This window comes from Ictidomys tridecemlineatus, chromosome 1 (genome assembly GCF_052094955.1).
Source record: "Ictidomys tridecemlineatus isolate mIctTri1 chromosome 1, mIctTri1.hap1, whole genome shotgun sequence".
In the NCBI taxonomy this organism is placed as follows: domain Eukaryota; kingdom Metazoa; phylum Chordata; class Mammalia; order Rodentia; family Sciuridae; genus Ictidomys; species Ictidomys tridecemlineatus.
The window spans coordinates 257,039,319-257,062,013 of NC_135477.1; the positions used below are offsets into that span (position 1 = coordinate 257,039,319).

The following is a 22,695-nucleotide window of genomic DNA, read 5'->3' on the forward strand; positions in this document are numbered from 1 at the left end:
CCACCAAATGCACATTTAAAATGTGTCTCCAGACCAGATGTGTCAAAGTACAAAATTAAACAAAACCCCCAAAAACCAACCTCCCAATTTTGAAAGCACAAGAAAGAAAAAATAATTCCAAGTTAATACAGACTCTTACTCTTTATTCGATTCTAACAAATGTGAAAGGAAGGACGAGCAGAATGTCAATATCGTTTTCTGTCTACCTTTGGGATCGGTGTAAGTGGCCTTCTCTTCAGTGATTTCATTGGTGCTCACAGAAGGAGACGGACGCTTGGAACTGCGGACCCTATGAGCTATGCGGGGCTCATTGTCCACAAGCTCCTCCCACTTATGGATCGCACAGTTTCACCTGACTTCCTATCTCGAGCCAGTTCTTACTGGTTTTCATATGGCTTTGGATCAGAGATGGAAAGCTGCACCCTGCCTGTTGCCTTCAGTTCCAGGCAGACATTTGTCACTCATCCTGGCCACGCCCAGCCAGCGATGGGGGCACATCTGTGCTGGTGCAGGAGAGTCTGCCGCCCTTCCCAGGGGAGTCCTGCATAGGCTGACAAGTGAGTATTTCCCACATCTAACTGCAAGGAAGACCTGAACATAGAAGGGCGCCTGTCACAGAGGCAGCATTGAGTAGGTTTAATGGAGTTGAGGCCATCGCTTCCTGCTCTGGTTGCCTGCTTTGTGATTTTTCTGGTTTCTGCATAGAGTTGGAAGGTGGATGAGGTACTAAGAAGACTTGGTGTGAAACTGAGAGCTCAGGTGGATTGTGAGGCAGGAGAGCCTGGGGTGGGATCCTGAGCTGGGAGACCCTGGACAAACCTGTCAACACCTCAGAGTCTAGATGCCTGCCTTAGGACTGGTGAGGGCAGCGCAGCAGATACACTGATAAACCTGGCACAAGTGACGCAGACAGGGCTCTTCAGCAGTGCCACTCCTGATGTCTAGTGTTAACTGCAGGCTGATAAGGGAAGGGGTGGGGCTGGAAGAGCTGGAGAAGAAGATGAGGACATCTGGATCAGCAAGTCTCACGAACAGACTGAAAGAGCCACGGGCAGAGGAAGGACTCCTGTGGGAGCCAGGAGACCTGATCACCCAGTGCCAGGGTGTTATGGCCTTGGAAACCCAAGAACCCTCCAGAAAGGTGGTGCTTGCACCAGGGCTCGTTGCTCCCTATGGAACCTGCCACCTGCTATGGGTTGGAAGAGTCCACGCTCATCCACCAGGGGAAGGTCTCTGTCTCTGAGGGTGGCGTGGGTGGCGTCTCACCAGGACTGACTTTTTGAAATGGAGCTGCTCCTCTCTGGGCCAGTGACAGTCATTTCAGCTGTGCTGTCTAAAAGCAATGCTGAACTCGGTGAATTTTAAACCCTTTCTTCTACACGCCCTGCAGAGACACTACTGACTGGCTAGTGAAAGCAGTGCCCACCAACTGGCGTCCTAAAGCTGGTACTGGCTTCCGGTTCTCGTGTTGTTTCATGAGCATCACATGACTTGGGAGTTCCAAAGGGCCAGAGAAAGAAGCTATGCCATCCCCCATCCCACCTGTTACCACTGAAAGCTCAAACAGAGAGTAAAATGCTAACGCCCAGGTCGGGATTTTGCAGCAGCTTCACCCGTGTAACGAATCCAAGCTCAGCTTCCATTTGCATTCCCACACAGGGACTGGTTATCCCAAACATACAGACCAGCTCAGATCCTCCACACTGATGGCCGGCAGAGCCGGGCCCCCCTTATGCACCTTAAGTCCTGAGTGGCTTTCAGTTAACACACAGAATGTGTCCACAAGCCACCTGCGGTGGGAGATCCTGTCTGTGGACTCTTCACATTAATGCATTGTGAACCTTGGTTTGCAGGGAGAACAACCTGCCCCACCTGCTCCCTATGGGACCTGCACCTGACTTAAAGTAGTGGTGGGTGAAAGTAGGAGTGTAGAGGAAGCAAGAGACAAGGGCAGCCTCGCTTGCTGGTCTGGGGAGAGGATGGGAGAAAACAGACCTAAACAGGCCTCAGAAATAGCAAGACCCAAACGGCCTGCAGATCACTGGGCGTCCGTGTGCGGTCACCACTTCTGAAACTCTCTGTCCACAAGGAGGGTTCTGATGTACTTTCTAAGATTTTACTCAGACTTCTCAAGAATTTCTTTTAGTTAGCAACAGGGGCTGCTGTTGTCTACCAGAGGTCTTGTCCCCACCGAGGGCCACTCATAAGCAGATCCTGCTACGGCTCTTGAAGTCTGAGTGACAAATTCTCCATCCTTGTAGAATTCTTTGTAGACTGGGTGCAGGTGGGTGAGGGGGGCAGGAAGGGGGTGCACAGTGGGGATCTGGAGGAGATGACCAAGGCCATGTGGCATCTTCCCCAAGTCCTGTCCAGCCTGCTGATCACCGCGAGTTTCCTAGGACTGCTGTAACAGGACACCGTGGCCGAGTGGCTCAAATCAACAGAAGTGCTTTGTTGGTGGTTTTGGAGCCTGGAACTTTGCGATCCAGGTGTCCGCAGGGCCACACGGCTCTGGAACCTGTAGGGAGCCCTGCCCTGCCTGTCCCAGCTCCTGGGCTTTGCTGGTCATCTCTGGAGCCCTTTGGCTCCCTGCAGCATCACTCCAGTGCCCACATGGCAATTTCCCTGTGTGTCTGTCTCTTCCCATGTCCATCTTCTTGTGAGGACACCAGCCACACTGGATCGGGGGTCCCCTTCCCTCTGGCATGACCGCAGCTTAATTACATCTGCAACTACCTTATTTCCAAGTAAGTTTTGAGGAAGTGGGGTTCAAACTTCAACCTGTCTTCTTTTGGGGGGCACAATTCAACCCCTAATCAGGTTAGCCTTTTGTATAGAAACGAGAGCCAGCTGTGCCTGAGTGCTCTGTCGCCCTCATGTTTGAAGAGTGAGATCTGCTTTGGACTCTGCCATGTCGGGTGCTGCCATTGCTGAGGTATGAAGTGGGGAGGAAGCAGCCAGTGTAACTGGAAGGTTCTAACTGTGATTTCCCGCAAGGGGACAGGGCAGTCACGGTGCAGCCCAGTGCGCTTTCTTTCTATCTGAAAATTAGACTCCAGGGATTCAGGCTCCCAGACACGCCTGCAGCACAGGGTAATGTGCAGCTGGCTCTCTGCCTGAGGCTGGTGCAGAGCAATCTTCCTGGCCCACAAGTTTCAGGGGCCCCAAAGAGCAACGTGCCCTAAGGAACAGGCTGAGAGGGTGGAGGGACGACCCGGTGACCCAGCCGCTGACCTAAATGCAAAGAAGGCGAGTAAAACAGGACACTTGTGTTACTCTTAGGAGGAAAGCAGTCTAGCTTACAGACACAAAAAGATGCGTTTACTTTTAAAACTTTGCATTTTTCTAGGTAAAATAAGATCTTTTTTTTTTTTTAATGGAAAGTCCCCAAACAAACCTAGTTTCTGTTGTGCTGTGATGAGCAGACAGATTGCAGTAAAATCAGGTCCTTTCAGCTCATTGGAGGATAGAATTAGTCTGACCCTGGGGACACGGACCCCCAGACCCATAGTATAAAGCTGAAGCCATGACGGGGGCACTGTCCCTGTTGCCACCCACCCTCACCCTCACCCTCAGGGTCTTTAGGGGTGTATCTTTGGGCTTTCTATGCTATCTCTGTGCCACACCACGATCCTGACTTTGCCAATGAGAAGTGCCTGGGTTCCTGGGAGCCCTGATGTCAGATGATGCAGAAAGGGGGATTTTGTGTAATATGATGAAGTTTCTGCATCTGACCTGGCACAGGCTGTGGACTAAACCACCTGACCAGAAGATAGGACTTTCAGAGCAAAGCAAAGAAACATGCTGGGGTTAAAATGAATAAGGGAAAACAGAGGCAGCCCCCGGCCGTCCCTGCATCCTCAACCAGGTCTGGCTTGGGTGGGGGGCTGCTGAGATGCATGGGGTCCTTCCTCACCATGGTCCCGCCTGCTGTTTCAGCATCCTGATGAGCTCTTGGGGCGCTCTTCCCCACCTGAGCCACCAAGGCAGTGGCAATGTCCAGGCCCACTGACAGTTGGTGATGAAGCAGAGGACAGCAGCTCAGCCAGGAACTGCACGCACAGAGTGCTCAGTAAAACCAAGGAATCGAGGGACAAGGTGGTGGATTGAAAATGGGGCAGATCCTCTAAAGGTTTTCTAGACTCTTTCAGGTCCTGGTTGGACACAGGTTCACCAGCCTCCTATGCAAATTTCCCAGAGTGCAGCCCAGTGTCCACTGCTGCAAACACAAATGCAACGAGGTCAGACTCATGCTTAGAACAGAGCCCTGGGTCCGAACACAGATCAGGAGGCCATATAAGTGGGGCTGGAGAGACAACAGGGCTTCCTGATTAATGCAGCCAAGGTTCATTTTGTGGAGCAGAGTGGGTCTAAGGAGAAGAGCTGTCGAAAATGTGATGTAATGCCTTGGGCTGTGCAGGCGCTTGGCTTCCTCGCTTGAAGAGCTGATGGCGGGAAGCAGGCACCCGGCACAGTCTGTGGGCAGAGGCTTTGCACGATCCTGCCCCCTAGTTTAAGTCAAGCAAGACAAAAGCTGAGGCCTAGAAGTCAAATCTCTGCCTGCAGAGGAATACAGTCCCAAGATGTTTTCTATTTTGGGTTGGATCAAGGGGCTAATTGCTAACGGTTGCTTTCTGAAGAAGGAAAGAAAGCTTGGTCGAATTTGAGTGAAGGTGCTTCATTGTCCAAGTTGGGCAGCAGGAATTTCCTCCCTCTCTGCTGCTAAACAGAGAAACATTTTTACATTTTTGGAAGATGGCATGGAGTGGCAGAAACAGGAAGGATGGAGAAAGCTGATATTAAATCAGAAAGTAATTTAAAAATTTTTGATATTAACTCAAACATAGGGAGGATGTAGATTTGGACTACATTTTTCATTTACAAGAGCAAAAGTTAAGAGGATTCCAGGTGCTTGGGAATACCCACAACTGTCTCAGAGGGACAGAAGTACCGTTCTCCCCTGTCCTCTTCTGGACAGTTCTTCAAGATTCAAGTTCAATATTGATTGATTCCAGGTTGGACAAAATATATCACAGTTTCTCAAGTTCTCGTCCCTGGGATTTTCAAGACACAGGGAAACAACAGGGAAAGGGGAATACCACACTCAAGGTCTTCACTCACAGCTGTCGATGATATATGGAGATCCTAGCATCTCCATGGCTCTCCTGGACAGGGAGAGGAGGTGGAAGGAGGGGCCACACAGCCATTCCCACAGTGACAGTCCTGAGATCCTGGATGTGCCTGCTGCTTAAGCTTGCCTCCATGTGTCCCCACAGAACATTGATTTTATTCAGCTAAAGTTCCAGCACAGAGCAGGGTACTCTGCAGGGCTCCTAGTGGATCTTCTGAGGAGCTCCCCATGCTCCATGCCTTTCTAGAATTAAAAGAACATCTCCAGCCTTCTAGAAAGTCAGGCTAATGCCTGGGTCCATGTGAAACGATAACACCCATCTCCTGAGGCTTTCCAGTTCTGCAAAAACAGAAACTCATAAAAACCTGATAGCATCTTGCAGGCTCTGTAGGCAGTCCTTGTCATGGGAAGAGGAATTTTTTTGAGAAAAAAGCACTTCCGGCAATATCAACTGTCATTAACGTCACCATCAACCTTGAAGAGCACTCAAGGTATTTAATAGCTAAGAACTTGGGGAGAAAGTGACCTGCTATAGAAACTGGAAGCATGAACAACTCAGTAAAATATTTTGTACTACAGACAAAATGGAAGACTGTTGAAAACACCTAGGAACTAGGAAACATCTTGTTCTGGATCTTCTGAAGACCACAAACACCCTCACCATGAGGTGGCTCATCAGAACCCCGTAGGGTAAGCACTGGGATGCTGTGGACATTACGTCATGATGGAGTTTTGATGGCACACCCTCTCAAAGACATCTTATTTTCCTTCTGAAAAGTCTGGTTTCCATGTTCATGAATCTGTAAAACTATCTTTGATGCCCTGTTCTAAATTATTCACTGACCTCAATCCCGATTTCTCCTGTTTGCTTTGCTAACATTGCAGGCAAAAGTGCCCTGTGGGTTTGTATTGTTTTGTTGGCTGGTTGCTGATCTATGTCAAATTTGGTCAGTAAAAGTCCCTGCCAAAGGGGCCATGGAGAACTCATACAGAACAACCACACTGTCCAAACTGTGATCCGTTTCTGGCACTACATTTAAGCAGAGAAGCCTTCTCCAAACTTTCTTATGAAATTTAAAGACATCAACAAAACTGATGTGGTTCCTGAAGAGACATGTCCTCAATGAGCTGCAGTGGGCTCTGTCTTCAGGGAAACAGGAGGAGAGCGAGTCCCTGGCCAGCACTTAGGTCCTCTGGATTGTTCAGGAGCACATCCCACTCTCATTCATCCATTCACAGAGTTTGTTGAGCACCTCCAACATGCCAGCGTCACTGAAGTTGGTTCAGATCTTCTATTTTGCTTGATTGGAGAGAGAGTGTTAAAGTCATTGGCATACACATCACAGAGATGCCTGAATCACCCAGAGGACCAAGACAGAGGAGTTGCTCAGCCTTTAGGTATATGTGAGCTGAGAGCCAGAAGCTCAGGATAGGTCCACTGAGAGCACTCATTTCCGCTAAGGAGCAAGGCCAGGGCCTCCGTGGGCAGAAGGATGCTGACCTGCCACAGCCAAGCACAGGGCCCAGGCAGACCAGAGCAAGAGGCAGGAAATCAGGAGTGAGAAGGGGACATGGTGCCCAGAAACAGGACAGCAAAGAGATTGGACCGGGCGCCATGACTTCAGTGTCAGGGACTGGCCATCGGGAAGTGAGTGCTGCTGGTTCCTTTCAGTCAGCTTCTTCTCCAAGGGCACCCCTGGACACCATGCTAGCACAGCGGAGTTCTCTTGGGAGCATCCTGTTTTCACATCTGTGAGAGTCGTGGCAGCATGGGGACCCTAGGTTGAGGATGAGGAAACCTTTCCAACCACTTGCTGGAGGGCACATGACTTTGGCTGTGCATCGGGCATGAGTCACTGGGCAGTTTCCAATGGGCACTGAGCTGGAGGAATTGGGAGTGGGGGTCCTCCCCTTCTGCTCTCCAGGGTCTTTTGTTGGTGGCGACCTTTGGGCTGACGTTAGAGAAGGTCTGTGGATCCTGAGGCAGCATGTCCTTCTGCCATGGTGTCAGTGACATGCCCTTCCAGCAGAGGGGAGCCCTGGGATTCTGTGCCAGCTCATGCAGGCACTGCTCAGGAAGTGCCAGGAACCCTGGGGAATTAGGAACTGCAACACAGGTGCGTCCCCTGAAGAGGGTGCTGGCTTCAGTGTCGGGGAAGTGAAGGTGTCACTGACACACCCCACAGGAGCCTCTTTGGCTTCAGGTCATCAAGGGCCAAACCAAGAGAGGCCTTGGCCACAAGAGTGCTCTGAAACTCAGACTCTCCTCTTCCTCCATGGGACACTGGGGCTCCACTCAGGGATCCTGTGTCTCTTCATGTGCCTCACTCGGGTCCCCAGAAGTCATCTGTCCCCATCAAAAACTTGCTAATTTCATTTCTCCTTTTGCTTTGAATGTGAAACACATCCTAGCACTTTGAATTTAATAATGGGAACTTTAGTAGCATCATCAACAGCTTTATGCAAAGATCAGCAGGGCTACATTCATTTAGGAACAGGATACAGGCTCTCTGCACACAGTAGAGATTTTAAAGCATTTTTGCTTGGCAAGTTAAGAATTTATAGGAAAATTAACTTCTGGTTTCATTCTCATCTTGGCTGGGGAATCATAATTTTTTTTTTCATACACTTCTGCATTTTCACAATTCCACTGGCCTCAGCTTGTGATAGACCCTCAGGGTTCCACAGTGGAGGGTGACGAAAATTAAATCAGGAGAAAAGAATTCGCTGCAGTGGGGCCTCTGAAGGAGCTGGCCCTGGGTGGAGCGTTCCCATCGAGAGGGGAACCTTCTGCCCACTGGACCAGTGGCCGGGGGCCGTCAGTACAAACCTTTCTGCAGCCACACATCTATGTAAATATTTAAGGCATTCATTTGATGTTAAAGCACACAGAGAATGTGAAAAACTCGGAAAACACTTTGAAGCCAGGGTGTGCATCGGCAAACCTGACATCTGCCCTAAAATGTTTGGTTATTGAGACGTGAAATGGAGAACGTCACGATGAATTAAAGGTGTTCTTTTCAAGCTGGGGATTAAAACTCACCCTAAGCTGATGGAAGTACTCAGATGACAGGACTTCTCAAACCCGACTGAGTACACCTGACAGGCCAGCCCTCCCCACAGGACCCTTCTTGCTGCCCTGGTCCTGAGCTGGGAGGGTTGATGGGATCTTCTCTCCTGGAAGTCAGTTACTTAGGTATCAAAGAGTTTGATCAAAGAAGTTTCCCCTCTCCACAGCAGTTTCTCCTCCCCACAGTGGTCTTTTAGGAAATTATTACTGAGAAATTTAGCACTATAGCTTATGAACATAACTACTTATTTTTGCAGTCGTTTTGTTCTGAATTGGGGCCATTTTGCTCTCCTGGAAACATTTGGAAATTTCTAGGGACATTTGTGGTTGCCGAGTTGGAACAGAGGGATGGTGATCAGCCTCCAGTGGGTGGGTAGAGGCTGTACGTCAACGCACGGGATCAGTCCCCACATGAGAGATTATTCAGTCCCAAACGTCAGCAGATTGCTCCTAGCCATATGGTTCAGATTACAGTGCAAATCCTCGCCACTTCACACTTTCTAAGTGTGTGAGATGATATGGGTTCTACGTAACCGATAGTAAAAACACTCACATCTCCCCGAACCATCCCTTCAACCAGCTTCCTTGGAGTGAGTGTGAGTGACACGGCACTGCCCGTCTGCACCCAGCACCCCTCGAGAGAACTAGAGACGGAGGAGGAAGGGCAAGCACTCACCTCTCAAACAAGACCTGGCTGTAGTCGTCCAGGACGTGGGCGTGGGTGTGCAGCAGGATGGTGTTGTAGCCCACCAACGCCACCGTCATGAGCAGCAGCTTCAACTCGTAATTCACCCTCAGGAACACGGAGCAGGAGATCAGCCCCAGAATGCAGCTGTATATGAAGTACTGGACAGGAGACAGGACAGACAGGCACTGAGGACCTCTCTCTACAGGGAGATGCTGACCATCGAGTTGGGGGCCAACGTCAAGCTCACGGGGTCAATTTGCGAGCTGGCTGGGATAGCAGGCACCTGTTTCTACCTCTGAGCCAGAGCCAAATGCCTGAATACATTTGATTTCTGAAAATTACTCAATCCACAGCTTTCTGGTCCAACCTGGCATGATAAATAAAAATAAGCACATACATTGCCAAACACTTTTCAAAAAAATTTTTTTTTAAATCCTACATGGAGGATATTCCACAGGCCAACATCGTTTATTTTTTTGAAAATGAAAGTAGTTATGATGCTTTCTACATTCAGGGAATTTTTAAAAAGTGTAATACATAGTATCTTTGGTGTTTGAAATTTAATAAACAAAGCAAAATGAAATTTCCCACAAGGAGTGAGAGAAATGCTGGTTTGCAACCTGGCGGTCCCCTCGTCAGTGATCAGGAGGATCCTGAACCACTCTCTAAAGCCCTGCAGTTGCCCTGGAACCAGCAAAATAGTGAAGCTCCCAGGTGGCGCTCCTGCCCCATCTGATGGCCGAGGGGCTTATTTTGACAATTAAAGCAAAACCGTTTCTTCCTCATGTCACTCTCAGGAGGGACGAAGACCCCACCTCAGCAAACTCTTGGGACCAGTGAATATGACAAAGCAGTTCAGAACAGGGCCAGCCCGGGGAGAGCTGTTTTGTTAGAACCTGGGGCTCTTTGTAAGTTTTGACTTTTAAAGGAATTCTATCACTAAAATTACACTTGGAAACCACCGTTGTACTCAAAGTTTTCAACCAGTGTCACCGAATCGAATGAGAAGGAAGAACACGTGACCACTGTTTTGTAAAGTGTGTGTATATCAGTGGACATATGTGGGTTTTGGAAGGCCTGGGGGGTTGGAACAGGTCCCCCCAGGATCCCTCATTTGGAATATGTGTCAATGCCTATAAATAATGTTCAAGATCTCGCATTTTAAAATTCATTCCTAGGCCTTGGGAAAGTACCCACATTTCAGGAACACCTCCTAAAATATTTATGCTGATGACAAGCAGTAGTCCAATTTCTAATAACTAGTTTTAATAACTTCCAAGGATGCTCAGAGCTATGCAAAATGTGGTCCGTCGTTACAGGTAGTTTGGGAAGCGACAGAAAGCCAAGAGGGATGCGTGGAGAGAGAGAAGGTGAGGCTGGAGCCCTGCAGACCAGCTGTCCTGTCCACATCATCCAACCCACCAGGAAGAATGCTCAGTGGTCTCGAGTTCTGGCAGCTGGCCACTGAACTGACTCTTCTTAGGATATGCTTACCAGTAACCTGACTACTAGTCATGTTTACCACTTTTGGTGTCATTGATGAAATCAGCTTTTGTTTTATGTCAAGTAAGAGTTGCTTTGTCTCAGGAATTTACTGATGTCTGTGGTCCTCCATTTCCTCATCTGCAAAATGGGAATTCAAATAATATCTACTTCATGAGGCAGTTTATTGGAGGAGACAGCATTGTACATAAATAATGCCCACTGTGGTGTGAGGAGCTTATATGACAAAGATTCTTTATGGGCAATTGCATTTGGTGTTTTAAAATGACCTTTCCTCCCTACTGTGGAAACAATACATTTGATGTTAAAGAAGGACATAAGAAAATGAGGGTTTTTTGTTTGTCTTTCTGGTCTTTTTTTTTTTTTGCTACTAATAATAATCAGGGTTATTATGTTAGAAAGTGATGATCATGCTATTTGGAAGTTTTACATAGTAATTTTCCATTAATAATTTTCCATAAGTACATATATTTTTATGTCACTAAATATTTTTACAACCTCTATCATAAAGGCTGAGTAAATTTTACAGCGTGGTTGTAACAAAATTTATTTAAAAATTGCTTTTAGTAACTTTTGAGGTCTTTTCCCTGCTTTTTGTGGCGAATGCTATATGAACATCTTGACAAACACACCTCTGTGGGTGAACCTTCCCGTCTTTAAGACTGATTTCCAATACTAGTGATGCAAGGCAAAGAGTCCACCTGTGTCTATGCTTTCTTGGTGGCCTATAGTTGGCATTAAGAAGAGCTATGTCACTTTTTGCCGCCCCCGGCTGGGAAGGGAACTCCTCTCCGCTCACCTGCCAACCTTAGGCATGATGTAACGTGGGTTTGAGAGAAAGGACTGTGTGGTGCACACCACAGATGGCTTGGTGGTGTCCCTGGAGACCTGCTCTCAAGGAGGGAGCTAAGGTGCTTCCAGGCTCCTGAGTTAATCCTGAAGGTGTGCAGCAGGACGGTGTTGTAGCCCTGTGGACAGACAGCCCCTGCGGACAGGTGCCCCCCGGCAGAGCTGACCAGAATCTGCTTTCTGGGGACTTGAGGTGGAAACAGGGAAGCCTGCTTGCTAAATCCTACCGAGATTTTCAATATTCTACCGTGCACTTTGTTCATCTCTTTCCAGGTTAAGCAATGCTGCCCTTCCCATCTTGGGTTCGTAATTATTTATTCCAATTGCAAAGACAATAGACGAACCTCAGTGAAATTCCTAGTGATGGTCTTATTCCTTTAATGATGGTGAGCTGTTCTACCCAAACATATCAGAGAGACTTTTAAAAATCGTTCTTGCCAGCTATACTTTCTTTTCTATAAAAAAATGCATTTTTACTTTAAACTTTCAAACTTAAATTGCCATGTGGATGCTGGGAAGAACTACTTGGCGTTCTCTCCCCACTGGGCTGTGGATCATATGGATGTCATCGGCTCCAGGAGGAGGAGGCAAACCATACAGAAAATATTTATATTTGTATATTTGCAGATGCTCCCAGTTGCCCCCTGGGGATTACAACCAGAACACCCTCGTGGTGAATTCTGTCTCTTACTTGTCACGCAACTTAAGTAGAAAAGACAAGGTCTCGGATCCAGACCAGGGCTTGCGATGACACTCAGTTGGAAGACAGGACCCCTTGGACAAGGGATGAAGTGATGGTTCCCCTCCTCCTAAACCCTGGGGACATTGCTGCCAGACCTTGGTCATCTTGCCCGTGGACCAGCCTCAGCTTCAGGAACCTCAAATAACATCATAGGCCAATGTTTTTGGTATCAGAGCTGTGGGATTCCTAGGAACTTAAAATGATGAGAAAAGGGGTGAAAGCAAACTATCAAGGAGAACATCCATGAAGGAAGAATGGAGGGATCTGTTGTCACAGCTAATGGAGTCGAAACCAGTGGCAGGTGACTTTGGAAGTACATTTATCCACGTATCAGTTTCAGTCTCCAAGAGTCCATTGGCATTCTCAAAATTGACGGTGGAGACAGAAGTTAATGGGAAGACCCTGAGCTACTACTAGATGGTGATTCAGAAAATGAAGAGAGGGGTCTAAATTTTTTTTCTAAATAAAATCATGAAATAAATAAATTAAGTAGTAAGTGACTGATTTAACTTTTTTTCCACTAGAAAAATTTATGTCTTTGAAAGTTTGGCATTTCAGTCTAGTTCCTTTGTGACATTGGTCAAAAAGAGTCAGCAAGAATTATTTGAGGACAGAATCACGGGAGAGGCAGAAGTGGGAGGTGTGGACTCCATCCCCACAGCGTTGGGGGGCAACATGAATGCACTGGACCGTTCAGCAAAGCCCACGAGCAACACACCCAGAAACTCAGCCACACATCCGTGGATGCCCAGGGCAGGTGCGTGCTGGACAAACTGGTGGGCAGGAGAAGGAAGACCACCGGGTTGGCAGCAGCACCATGAGACACCCGGGTTTTCACACATGGGCTGCAACGCCAGTGACCACTGTATCTGTAACCTCAGGACCCCCTCCACAACCCCAGGGGGTGAAGCTGAGAAAGGAGCAAAATCCAGGCCAGACCTCTGCCTGCATATAACTGTCCAGACTGACAGCACATAAGGAAATGACATGAAGAGTGACAAGTGCCACTTTCTTACCGGCAGGAAAAATAAGCTTTGTGCACGCAGAATTGCTGCCTGGTTGTTTGAGGCAGGAAAACTTGAGTTTGACACGTTGGCGGTGGGGAGGATTGTTTCCTCGGAGTTGCTCAAGAAAAACTGCAGAGAGAAAGGTGTTTTCAATGAGTTAGTGCAAATGAGATTTAAAATTTATCAGGTGGGTGCTGCTTATGAGCAGCTGTGTCCTTATGTGCGGGAATAGGATGGCTCATAGGACCGGACCGTGTCTCTGTACCGGAAACACTTACATCGCCCATCTTGTCCTGTTTGAAGCCTTGGGAATTTCTATCCAGTAACTAAATAACTGTTGTGCTGCACATGCTCAATAGAGCATGCCAGGGCTCCAGGATTGATACCAAAGAAAACAGAAGCATCTGTATGAAATATTAAATAAATGCACAGAGCCTGGGACAGAGGGCTCGTCTAGCTGGCACGACCATGTGTGTGACATTCTGCTTTCCAAGATAGCCAGAGCCTCAGGAGCAAGTCTCTTGCAGTAACTGTGCCTTCTTGGCTCACATACTAAGTGAGTCAATAGAGTTCTGTGGGTTTTGATTTCAAAAAACAAAATTAGCCTGGTTGTAGTGGCCCAAGACTATAACTTCAGCAACTTGGGAGGCTGAGACAAGAGGATTACAAGTTTAAAACCAGCCTCAGCAGCTTAGACAGGCCCTAAGCATTTTAGAGATCCTGTCTTAAAATAAAAACATAAATAAAATAAAAAGGACTGGGGATGTGGCTCAGTGGTTGGATGCCCCAATATTAAAAAAAAAAGAAAAAGAAAAAGAAAGAAAGAAAGAAGAAAATTAACGCTATGGACAAAAGGTGATCATATTTCCATGCACTGTTTGTGAGCCTCTGGGTAAGGCATCACAAATCCGAGAGGACGGATATTCTCAGGGAGAATAAAAAGGAATCCTGAGAAGACAGACAGTGAACTCTTGTGTCATGTGGTCACTAACAGCACCTAGAAGGCCATGGTTGGCTAGGCTGGAAGGACTCAGCCTCTCCTCCCTCTCTCACCCCTACCAGTCTCTCTCCTAGACCAGGTGACCCAGGGTCACCTGCTGTCATGTGGCTGAGTGTCAGAGGAATGTTCTGGAAAGATAAACCAGAGCGCTGTAACTTGGGCCATGTTCACCTGGCTGGAAGAAATCCATCTCCTCTGTGAATCTAGGCAGTGGTTCTGCAAAGGCTAAGCATTCATACTCGAAGTTGGAAAATAAAACTTCCCTGAATTATTTCCAGTGGCTTTTGTCAACTGATTTATCTCCTTTGATGGCATAGATACTGGCCAACACCCGAGCTCACGTAGGGAGACACAAAGGTGTTTATTCGTAGGTTCTTGGGGACAAGACTCTTCTCTCCCAGGACTAACACTAGATACAGCACTTTGTCATTTGGTAAGGCTTAGGAAAACGTTAATTTAAAAATCAAAGAGATGTAGTAGATTTCTTTATTTAAAGAATCTACATCAAGTATCACAACCCATAGTAGAACTGCACATGTGCCAATTCAAATATATCAGAAAAAAATGAATGGAATAATTGCTTGGCAAATATTGGGCTTTAAATTGTTATAGCTTTAGATTTAATATGACCAAAATTCTGTGACAGCAAAGAATCAAGAAATGACAAATAACAATAGACTGTTTAACTTGGTGGATGATCACCAGCTTAGTTTTGGGCAGAGTCTTAAAATGATTAAAAAACCTTCTTGATGTAATTGCCCCAAAACAGAATCTAAAGAAGTAAGAAGAGGTGTGAAGTCGTTGCTGTGGGAGGAGAGAGACGCTTTGGGCAATCGTTTCATGGGCACCTGATCACAGGGAATTCGGTCTCTCTGCGCATGAAGGCCTCATTGGCCCCTCGGCTGCCTCTTTCCAGCGTTCCTCAAGCATCCCTAAGCCAAGAGACCTCTAACCCCATTCTGAGTTGACTCTCCACTGGCTCCACACGGGGAGGGGGAGCCTCAGCATCAGCACTGCCTGCGGCTCCTCGCTGCAGCCTTTGCACGTGTTCGGTCCTGATGGTGGTTGGGAAAGTGAGACTGTCATCCAGAACAAGACACCCTCTTCAGTGCTAACAGCACTGTGTCTACTTTACCTCTGAATTTTACATTTCCCAGGCAATTAAAATTGTCTTAAGACCATGTTTTTCAGAGCATGTCCAGTGTCAGCACACGATTTGATAGGGCGCCTTAAGCCTGGTGGTACTGTGCCTGCCTTCTGCACACAATCTGAAGTTCAGTGGCATTTCCAGTGACCTCAGCTGACCCCTTGTCTGCGAGGCTCGCAAATCCATGAAATGTTTACGTATGATACATTTCTTAGGAGTTTGTCAGAAGAAATTGCCTAATGATAAGGGCAGTCCCAGGGTGGCAGTGTCAAGCATCAGAGCCAGCCCTGGCAGGCTGTCTAGCTCACACATGTGCTGTGAACTCAAGTTCAACACCAGGCACCTGCAACTTGATATCAAGAACCTACATTAAAAAGAAGGTGGGCAGCTAATTGGTTATTCTCCACTTTTTATTGAGATATTTGATATCAAACAGATGAACATCAGATGTTGAAAAAATCCTGATAAAATCTCACAATCTATTTTATCTGAAACTTGACCTGTCCTCTCAATATCAGTGCATAATGAAACTTTAAAAGCTGGTCCTCTGAACACACTGCTCTTATTGGCTCTGACTCTCACCAGGGCTGTTAAAATGCAGGCTCAAAAAAAAAGTAGTTATTAAAAATGGATGAAAAGTCTCAATGTGAAAGGGGCCCAGCTCCACAGTCAACGAGAGAGGGAAGTCATGGGCAGCTTCAGGCCGCCTCAAATTATTCCCATCTGTCTCCCTCTGAGGCAAACAGGGTAATGGCAGAAGATGCTGGAGAAGCCGTTAATAAGGGCGGTGTGCCCTCGTCGGGGGAAATGCAGGAGACTGACGCTCACTGCTGTAGAGGGGCTGGGGCCTCAATAAGAAGCTGAGGCCTTGAGCAGAGCGTGCTGTGAGACGAGCCAGGCACAAGTACAGTTCCCCTGTGAGCCCACCTGTAGGAGGTACTGGACCGGCAAACTCACGGGGACAGAAAGTGGAACGCTGGTTACCAGGGACAGGGGAGGGAGGAATGGCGGTGCTTCGTGGGACAGGGTTCCCACTTGGGGTGATGCACAAGTCTGGTGGTGGATAGTGGTGACCACTGCACCGAGTTGCCTATGTCCTGATGCCACTGAGTCTCCTGCTGTCAGAGTTACGGGATACGTTTTATGTCAGACGTGTTATTACACAAGAAAGAATAGCAAACATTAAGGACAGACAAAAGGGAAAAAAAACAAAGTTCCTTGCTTTGTCCCTAAGAGAAATTTAGGAGTTCTGCTGGCCCCCAGGGGAGGTGTCCACTTTCCCAGGTGAGAAGGGGTGAGGGGCAAGACCACTCCCTGGTACGGCACCTGTGGGGGTGCCTTCTGACCTGCCGGCTCTGCTCCCATGGTCTGAAGCTGGTGGGCACCACCCAGTGGCCAGGAGGCTGAGTCCACCTCTGCTCTCCAGCTCAGCAGCAGGGGACCGGAGGAGCTGAGGGCATTTCCTTGTAAACCGTTTGATGTGATCAAAGGCACAGCCCCAGGGACAAGCTCTTCTGTGATTAATAAATTATAAGTTGGCACAACGACTAGGTAGAATTACTTCCTCCCCATATCCAATGTCAGCTTCCATGCCATTTTATGATTTTGCTTTGACATAAATACTAAAGCCCTGCATGGACAAGAGCCATTGATCTTGGTGTACCAGGTGCCAATAAAAATGGCCACTGGTCCCCTTCCCTCCGCATGGAAGGATGGGACGGGATAGAAAGCCATTTCCTTGCCCCAGAGAAGGTTGCTCAGTGTGGGTTGCTCTGCCCGGAAGCACCACCATTCCTCTCTCCCCTGTCCCTAGTAACTCCCCTCTCAAAGCCTCTGTGTGAGTGTCTTCAGTGGACTCCTCCACTTCCCTTGGCAATGCACCCTGCTCTCTGTGAGGAAGGACACCAGTGGGAGACTTCCTTCTGGTGCTGAAGACAAACCTCTCTCTAGAAGTACCCAGGTGCTGCAGAGAGGTCTCCTAAGTGCTGTGCTTGTCAAACATTCACAGACGGCCACTAAGTTACCGTCTAGCATTACCAATTACCCACGTGACATATGGTCAGCTTCCAAATCAGATGTTTCCCAGTTGAATTCTCCTAAAAAAATTACCTAATTTTTAATAACTAAAATTATTACCTAATAACTCTGAGTTTGGATTTTACACAAAAGGCAACGGTTTCTTTTTCAGAACGTTCTGTACTTACCTTTTCACTCACTCATTACTTATTCCATCACTCACTTAGAAACTAAGGAGTGACTACTCCTTACAGAGAATTCCCTTCTTAGGATGTTTGGAAATCTGAAGAAAACAAAGACCTCCTAAAGAGATATCTTTCCATGCAGATGTCATGTCACATGGCTTATTGCCATAACACGCTGCTACTGGCCAGTGCAGGTGAACTCTCAGGAAGCACGTTGAGGGGCACAGGTGAGCACAGGTGGGAGACGAGGAGGTTTGATGATAACGGCATTGCAGCAGACACTCACTTCTGAGTGGAAAGGACACACAACTTTCTGGCTGCAAAAACCACTCAGAACTCCTGCCAGTGCACCCTGCTATCCTCCAAGAGTCCTGTTTCTCTGCCCCTCCTTGTTGAGTTCACCTGGGACTCAGCGGGCGCCTGCTGCTTAATCTACAAAACTGCTCTGAGCTGACTGCGCTTCCCGGGAGCCCATCTCAGGGCAGCACTAATGCACAACACGCCGCAGGCTGAGCGTGGGAACCCACTGTGGGAACACTCGGGTTTCAGGTCTCCAGCCGAGGCTCTTGCCTACCTACCTCTCTGCCCAGGACCCCATGACATCCTCAGGGTGGAGGAGGGCAAGACGCAGATCCTCCTGATGGAGAGGACGGAGAGGCCATTCCACTCCTGTGCTGGGGCTCCAGCCTATCTGGGCTCCAGGCACTGGCCTCACCTGAATCTCCAGGTGTCTGGGGGCAACCGTGTGACCTGTTTCAGGGGCTGAGGGTGGACTCCATGTGAGCACCCAGGGCCAACCTCCACTTCCTCAGCCCTGTTTTTCACTACTCTTTCTGCAAATTTCTGCTCTCGTTCTAGACCCAAGGGCCACCTCTCCTCATTTCCTGCCCACCTTCTCTTGGCCCCACCTCCTCAGGTTCCTCTGGTGAACTCCTCGTGCTTCAGAACTCAGCCAGCGGCCTGCTCTGCCTTCCTGCCACCTCTGTGTGCCTCAGTGGCTGCCTCTGGTGTGCATCAGGATGATCCCTGCACAGGTCCACCAGTGGGCTGTCTCTGGACCCACCCTGAGCTCCTTGAAGGCAGAGCGTGCCTTGGGCGCTGAGCTCCAGCAGTGGCCCTGGGCCACACTTACGAATTTATATGCAGAAAGAATCTTTTTTATTTTGCCATGACTGCTTTCTCCTTTACGAAAACGACATTATTATTAAATTATATGTGCTCTGTCACCTCAACCTAATGCTATGCTTCTGAGAGGCAAGAACTCATGGTATTCTCATGCTCTTCTGCTTTTCCAAGCACTTGCAAAATATCAAGGACCCTTCTGGGTGACGGTGATGATGATGATGATGATGATGATGATGATGAAGGAATAATAAGAAGGTTGTGTCCCCAAGCACACTACCCCAAGTGCCATCTTGGGGTAGACACCAGTAATGATGATACAGGTATGGGAAGAGTGGCCACTGGTTCCACTGGATACAATGCCCAGCATTGACCTAAGCATGGAGAGAACTCAGCTCACTTCAGCCTTAGGACCACCTGGTGGACAAATCCTGGCTGTCACTTTCCAGAAGTGGAAACAGAGCCTGGGACACTTAAGGGAAATCTTTCCAAAGCTCCCAGCATAAGTCAGGAGCTGGGTTTGAGATCAGCCCTCCAAGGTCCGGGGCAGGACACTCGTCTGCTGCACCCTCTTAGTTTGATGGTCCTACAGCACTTCCTTGTGACTTCTGTGCTCTGCCAAGCAGTCACCAGGAGCATGGACACGGGTACTGCCCTATGAAGCCACCGTCTCTCTCCAGGTCACTTGTGGAAACCTTCTTCTCCTTGGAGAAACTTGCTGCAGCTGATAGACACTGAATTTAATAGGCAGGAAGCCATGGATGTCACCAAAGGAGTGACAGTCATGGGTGTCACCAAAGGACTGCACCAGGACAGGCCATGAAAGGCAAGAATGCACGAGCCCTATGTGGCAGGAGCCCTGGGACTTACCATGTTGAACACGGCCATGGTGAGTATGATGGCCGTGGTGACGACCGTGAGGGAGATCCGCGGCCAGGGTCGGTTGGCGATGATGCCTGACGACTTCCAGAGCCACAGGAGAGAGGCAGAGGCTTTTTTGCTGCATTGCTGAGAAGAGAGGAAGGAAAGGAAAGGCACAGCGGTTTAGTGGGTCCTCGAGAGGTCATTAATGATGGGGTCTAAAACCACAAGGAGGATCAGCACCATCCGCAAATTGAACAAGCACATCCCACCCTCCCCTGGGGACACCCACCAAGCCACACTGCAATAAAATCATGTCGGTGTCACGGTTACACATGAAGAACAAACGGCGTTTCTAAGACAAAGTATGAGGGGCTGTATGCCTTTTAAAATAAACCTGAAGTTATGTTTTTAAGTAATTCTGTTGGCAGGAGAAACACATCAGTTAATTAAACCACTCTGGGGATGTGCAGGATCTCATCTGAAATGGTTATTATAAATTCAGCTGATTTGTGTAGAGAACAGATGAACGTATCTCCCACCCCTTTTACTGCCGCAACGGCAGACTGTAAGGGTACAACCAGACCACAAAATTGACCAAATTATATTGTTATATTTGTGTGTATGTATGAATATGTAAAAATGAATGCATTATGCATGATTACAAGACACCAATAAAAATATGGAAAAGAGCCCAGTGCAGTGTCACATGCTGTAATCCCAGTTGTTTGGGAGGCTGCGGCAAGAGGATCACGAGTTCCAAGACAGTCTCAGCAATTTAGCAAGGCCACATCTCAAAGTAAAATATAAAAAGGGCTGGGGATGTGGCTCAGTGGTTAAGTACCCCTGGCTTCAATCCCTGGCACAAAAATGTATGTGTTTGTACATACAAAAAAGAAAACATAAAGGAAAATACAAACAGACCACAGGCTTCGTTTGGGGTCTAAACCTACAAAGATGGTGCCCAGTGGCATGGGCAGGCTGGCTTCACCTCGTCCTGTCTGCCAATCTGTCTTCCACACAGAGAAATTCTTTCAAAAAATTTCTAGACAATTTTTAAACATGTGGAGAAACATATTATTAAATTCACTCTCTAGATCACTTTAAAGTGTAAGAAATATTAACTACGTTCACACCACAGAGCGACAGATCTAGCTTTTCATCTTGCAAAACTGAAACTCTGCACCTATCAGTCAAGAACTCCCCGTTTCTTCCTCCCCCCACCCTGGCATCTGTCCTTCCATTCATGTTTCCATGACTTTGGCCACTGGAGAGACCTCCTGTGAGTAGAGTCATGTCATCTGTGTCCTTGAGAGCTGACTCTCCCACTAGCATGTGCCCTCAAAGTTCCTCAGACTGTACTATCCATGACGATTTCCTTCTTCTATTTGACAGAATAAACTTCTGCTGAGCGTCCACCACGTCTTGCTTACCCACTCACCCTCTGAAGGACAGACGGACTGTGGGCTGCTTCCCCCTGCCGGCTGGGTAGGCGTGGCTGCAGGAGCAGCTTGCTGAGTGCAAGAAGGATGGAGTCCTTTCAGAATGACATCCAGGTCCCTCACCACTTACTGTGGCTCTAGTGATGAGCTCACCACCTTCCCAGGGCACACCCTTAGGACCAGGTGACATGGTGGATGCACAGTCCCCCCAGGTGTGGCTGACGAGTGTGCTGCAGGCAGGGGATTTATGTGTCATGTGGAAGGACAAGCAGCCTAAGCACTCGCCAGGGATCATCTACATTCTAACCATTATGCTAAAGAGACGGTGGACCAAGACTACGTGAGGAAGACTCAAGACGATGACCCAAGACGGGAAACACAAAAAGGTAATGATTTAAAAAAAAAATCACAAGTAAAGAAATCATGCCCTTGGACCTGCTCCGTTAACCCAGTGGTGGGCCTGGTGAGACAGCAGTAAAACTCAACTGAAAGTCCTTTTGAGCATCACTAGTACACATCCCTTTACTCTCTGCCTCTTACATTTTCTTTCTGAATCATTCCTAAAAACATTGTTGTTAATGGACTTAATGTACCAATAAAAAGGAAAAAAAAATCGAAAACAGACTTGTCCACAAGGTTTTTAGGAATGATTCAGAAAGAAAATGCAAAAGAGGCAGAGAGTAAAGGGATGTTTACTACAGGGACACAGCCACGCCAATGTTTATAGCAGCTCAATTCACAACAGCTGAACTATGGAAACAACCTAGATGCCCTTCAGTAGACGAATGGATAGGGAAACTGCAGTACAAATACGCAATGGAATATTACTCAACCTTAAAGAAGAATGAACTATGGCATTTTCAGGTAGAAGGATGGAACTATAGAACATCATGCTAAGTGAAGTAAGCCAATCCCCCAAAACCAAAGACCAAGTGTTTTCTCTTATAAGCAGACGCTGATCCATCGTGAGAGGCAGTAGGGAAGATGAAGGAACTTTGGATTGTGTAGAGGGGAGTGAGGGGAGGGGTGGGCAGTGGGGAGGGGAAGGACGAATGGGACAGACATTAGTACCCTGTACACATGTCTGATTACACTATTGGTGTGGCTTTGCACACGTACAGCCAGAGGAATGAGAAGTTGTGCTCCATTTGTGTATAAAGTGTCGAAATGCATTCCGCTGTCATGTATGACTAATTAGAACAAATTCAAAAGAGAAATGGGAGGGAGACCAGTGGAATAGAATAAGGGGATCGGGGGAGGGAGGGGAGGAAAGGGGAGATACTGGGGAATGAACTTGGTCAAATTATACTGTTTTATTGTGTGCATGTAGGAACACAGTAAATCCCACTGATATATAATTATAATGCACCAATAAAAAGGAAAAGATTAAAAAATAAAAGAATGAAAAATAAGTAAAAACAAAAAGCAAAAACATTGTTGCAAAAACATTGCCATATATTAAAGGCTGACACAATAGCTAAATGACATTTACATAGATGAGAGGTGGGTAGAGGACTAAGAAGAACCAGCCATTGGTCCAGGTTCAAACCCAGAGAGCTGTGAGATTTTCTGCAGGCTCATTACCCTCTCTGGTCTCAGTTTCTATGTCTGTAGAATGGGGATCGTGGCACTACTAGCCTCTTGATCCTGATGGGAGGTTTAAATGAGTGCCTGGGGCACTGGGAATGAACTTAAAAGTCTTGACTCTTATTATTTCCATGAAGAAAATACGATATTTCTCAGAAACATTTTAGTGACCCCAAATCCACTTGCTTTATGCCTCTTTGGTCAACATCCATACAACCCTCTCTTTCTCCTCCTTCCCACTGTGGTGCTTCTCCTCCCTGACCTGGTGTGAGATGAAGGGCGTTTGTAGCCTAGGAGCCCCACTGACGCAGATGCAGGACAGTGTTTTAGCTTCACTTCTTGGCT

At 47.6% G+C, this 22,695-nt stretch overlaps 1 protein-coding gene across 2 annotated transcripts in view; it reads right to left on the reverse strand.

Moving 5' to 3' along the window:
• The window catches only part of Adcy2 (adenylate cyclase 2), a 377,335-nt gene that overhangs the window by 39,662 nt on the left and 314,978 nt on the right, over positions 1-22,695 (reverse strand). For both annotated transcript variants that reach the window (XR_013424510.1, XM_040273154.2), the window contains exons 16-18: positions 19,331-19,468; positions 13,000-13,119; positions 8,878-9,047 (exon numbers count right to left, since the gene is read on the reverse strand). Coding sequence is in view for 1 of the 2 variants with exons in the window: in XM_040273154.2 (XP_040129088.2) it covers positions 8,878-9,047; positions 13,000-13,119; positions 19,331-19,468 (428 nt within the window). In the remaining variant the exon portion in view is untranslated. The remainder of the gene's footprint in view (positions 1-8,877; positions 9,048-12,999; positions 13,120-19,330; positions 19,469-22,695) is intronic.